Source organism: Tripterygium wilfordii, chromosome 12, assembly GCF_013401445.1.
Source record: "Tripterygium wilfordii isolate XIE 37 chromosome 12, ASM1340144v1, whole genome shotgun sequence".
Taxonomy (NCBI): Eukaryota; Viridiplantae; Streptophyta; class Magnoliopsida; order Celastrales; family Celastraceae; genus Tripterygium; species Tripterygium wilfordii.
Window position 1 is genome coordinate 9,518,900 of NC_052243.1, and position 3,445 is coordinate 9,522,344.

Below are 3,445 nucleotides of genomic sequence, written 5' to 3' on the forward strand. Positions count from 1 at the left end.
CTCTAAAGCTAGAATCAAGGTTCGATTGATCGGATTGAGTCCCGATCGATCGGCCTTTACTGCTGACTCTCTCCAGAACCTTTATCTGCATAAGTGAGCCAATAAGCCTACAACTTGCATGCAACATGGTTGGCCTCTATATTGGCTCCAAACATAGGCCCCACTTAAACCACATTCGCAAATACGTCAAAAATCAATACGGGCCTCATTTCTATTACATTAAAAATCAAACCAACAAGTTTACATCATTGTACCAATACATGTACCATTTCATTCTCATTCTCAACCACCTCAACAAAACACGTCTCTCAATACATTTTATTGTCTCGAATGACATTGCATCATTGTGGTTGTTCTATGCGGAGTCTCGGGGAATTGGTGGGGGCTACCAAAAGCATAATCAAAGGCGTTGAAGAGGGAATACTACTAATTTGTGATTTTTATCCAATTTTTGTCTTGTTGGCCTAAGTGTAACAAGAGGGTATAATAAGTCGAATGGTTGCAATCAAAGGAGAAAAATAAATAAAATGTCACCTTGCAATGACCACACATTGCAATGATCGATCAAGCACGGCCTTTTTAGTGTATGTATATATGAATTGCCATTGACGACGTTTTTATTGAGGTTTATACAAATATCTCTACTTTTAAGCTTTTAAATCTAACCAAATTACTGAGATGAAAGTTGATTTGGGATTCATGGGTTAGAGTTTAGGGTTTAAGGAATAACGAGTCGTTGGCTGAGATGGTGAACATGACCGTGATAACTCTTAGTACAAATGGGTCGTCGTGAGTTCAAGTCTCATGGGTGTTTCTAATATTGCAATACGCGAGATGAGCACTTGCTTAGCCTAATATATGTGAATGTCAACTAATATTATCTTCCTGCATTGGGTCTCAGTCCAGGTCTCAACTTGTCCACGAGGGTTGTGAGATCTTCCATATGGCTTAGGGTTTACCAATCAGTTAGTTGTCTAATAGACAATTAGACGAGTTTCATGGTTAAAAAAAAGTAATCCACCTATATATATGTCAAGTAATCCACCATATATATATTGTTGGATTACTCAACATTAAGATAATATTACCTTTACCTTTATGAGTGCCGTTTACTCAAATCTTTGGAGGTCTTTATCATTTTGCTGGAAAGGCATTGGTGGGGGGTTGTCCAGAGATGATAAGATATGGATGTCTTGTTTATTGCATCTCAAGCTATGATTACACCTGAGCACTAATTGAATTGGTAAGAATTATGTGTATCATCTTAGTGACTAGGGTTCGAATTTCCCTTCCCGTTTAAAAAAAAAGGGGGAAAGATTAACTATGATTACCTTTTGTGTTATTAAACGTCTACTTCTTGTCTTCCAACTTATTATCCCATTTTCCAAGTTCCAACTAATAGACCACCTTTAATCAAATCCAACACATGATCAGTCAATTCTAGAAGAAAAAAAGGGTGATTGGAAATATGGAAAAGAAGACTTAATTAAGTGATGATAATTTGGTCATTAGTCAGCTCTATTTATAGTCCAACCCATCAATTCAAGCTTCATGATATTGAATGGCTTGAAACCAAGACAAGCCTCCTTTCATTAATGAAAAGTAAACAAGGCATTGCATTTGCATGAGACTCTTGTGAAAGAGAATCATGGCTTCTACATTGTATATAGCTGGGAAAGAATCATGTCTCCCATCAAGGGACGTGACGATATTAAATGTGCCGCCAGACAAGAATACCTACAGTGGAAATTGCTGACAGTTTTTGAATCCGCCATCCGATTTGTTTTTGAATTTTGAAAAAACAGTGTGGATCCCATACTGTAAAATAGATAGGATGCAATTGTTTTTCCCATCAAGGGTGCAATAAGCAAAGATGCAATGCTACCAGGCCAGGTACTCCAAAATATTTAACTAATGCCTCTTGTTAATTAATTGCCTTAGATTTCTAATATTTGTGATAATTTTTCTTTACCATTTTAATAACTCAGTAGTACAAGAGCAGAATGTGAAAGTTTCCAAGAAATATAAAGCAGATTACTGGCTCTGCATAGAATTAACTGGGTACTTGAAACATGTTAGGAAGAGAAACATAAAATAAACAACTAATCTTGAGAAAGGATAGCAGTTCTAACTACCTGAGCATTGCAGCTCTGAAGATCCACAACTGGAGATGCTCTACACCCGTCTCCCTAGCGGAATCAAGTTTGGAACTTCTACGAACCAAATGACTGAGTAGGTTTGAACCCAAGACCTCCTGCTCAATTACCATGTTAAAGATTAGTCATTATGTCATTCAACCCAACAAGTTAACTTGTTAAATTGGTACGTTTCACATCATTATCATGCCACAGAGAACCTGTAAATAAGAAAAGAATCTGGGAGTCATTGTCATACTTATCTTCGTAATTATAAGATCGATGACAATGGTTGAGAAGAAAGACAAGCTTTATATGGTTACAGGGGCAAATTGAAGTCTGATAGTTGAAGCTTTATTGATAAACATAGCATGACACTGATTATATGCAGAATGCAGCATATATGTGCCCTTTTTATTACATATTTACGTAGTATATATATCTATAACTTGAACTCAAGTTCATATACCCTTCAAGCCTTCTTGAACATAATTTTGAACGGTGTGTCGCTGAGAGCCAGACGATGCCTCCCATTCTGAGTATAAATGCCAACATCTCTGCAAATAACTCGGCAGATATCACACACTTCAGGACAGTAGTATAGCTTGTAATCATTTCCATACTTTTCAATCTTAAACCAGTTGCCAAGAGTCTCCCGGCCAGGATTTCCTTTGACACCACCAGTTGTGATAAACACTTGCCCCGTTGATTCGCGTTCAGTGTTGTCGAGCTTCCACACTGTGGATTGGACACAGATTGTAGAAGCAGAGAACTTGATGTTCAGATCAGTGGATACGCGAACGACACCTTGCTTGACATTAACAGGTGAAAATGTCAATGGGAGACCATTTGAGACCTCTTGCTTCTCCTGGACAACATCAAGTGGGCACTTCTCATTGCCAAAGCTGTCCAGGGTGAGACCTCCGCCTCTCCCACGGACAACTGGCAAGATGTAATATTCAACACCAGTTTGAAGCTTGTCACCATTGATGTCAAGAACAGGATCTAGTCCAGAATCTGCTGCTCCAGAATATTTTAAAGCAAAGATAGAGAGAAAGAGAAAGAGTAATGCAGCCTTCATTGTGTCTAATATGATTTTGAAAGGAATGCAGAGGAGCCTGCAATTTATAGAGGCAGTGAATTCCTTGAGTTCATTGACAAGTCAAATATTAAATATAGATTGTAATGTCAAAACATCTTATCCCCTTATGACAAAGCATAGATGAAAGTTTCAGTCTGACATTTTTCGCATTCAAATCACTTGGCAAGCCCTATAAGTTAGAAGAAATGTCAATGTGATAATGTTAGGA

The 3,445-nt window shown here is 37.8% G+C and overlaps 1 protein-coding gene across 1 annotated transcript; it reads right to left on the bottom strand.

Moving 5' to 3' along the window:
• Window positions 1–2,427: 2,427 nt before the first annotated feature.
• LOC120011107 (kunitz trypsin inhibitor 5-like) lies at window positions 2,428–3,239 on the bottom strand. The gene has a single exon (XM_038862153.1). The coding sequence runs from the start codon at window positions 3,214–3,216 to the stop codon at window positions 2,608–2,610; it is 609 nt and encodes a 202-aa protein (XP_038718081.1). The 5' UTR covers window positions 3,217–3,239; the 3' UTR covers window positions 2,428–2,607.
• Between the last annotated feature and the right edge of the window lie 206 nt (window positions 3,240–3,445).

What these genes read in the sequence shown, in the direction of transcription:
- LOC120011107 (XM_038862153.1), bottom strand. Translation starts at nt 3,216, where the DNA reads ATGAAGGCTGCATTACTCTTTCTCTTTCTCTCTATCTTTGCTTTAAAA.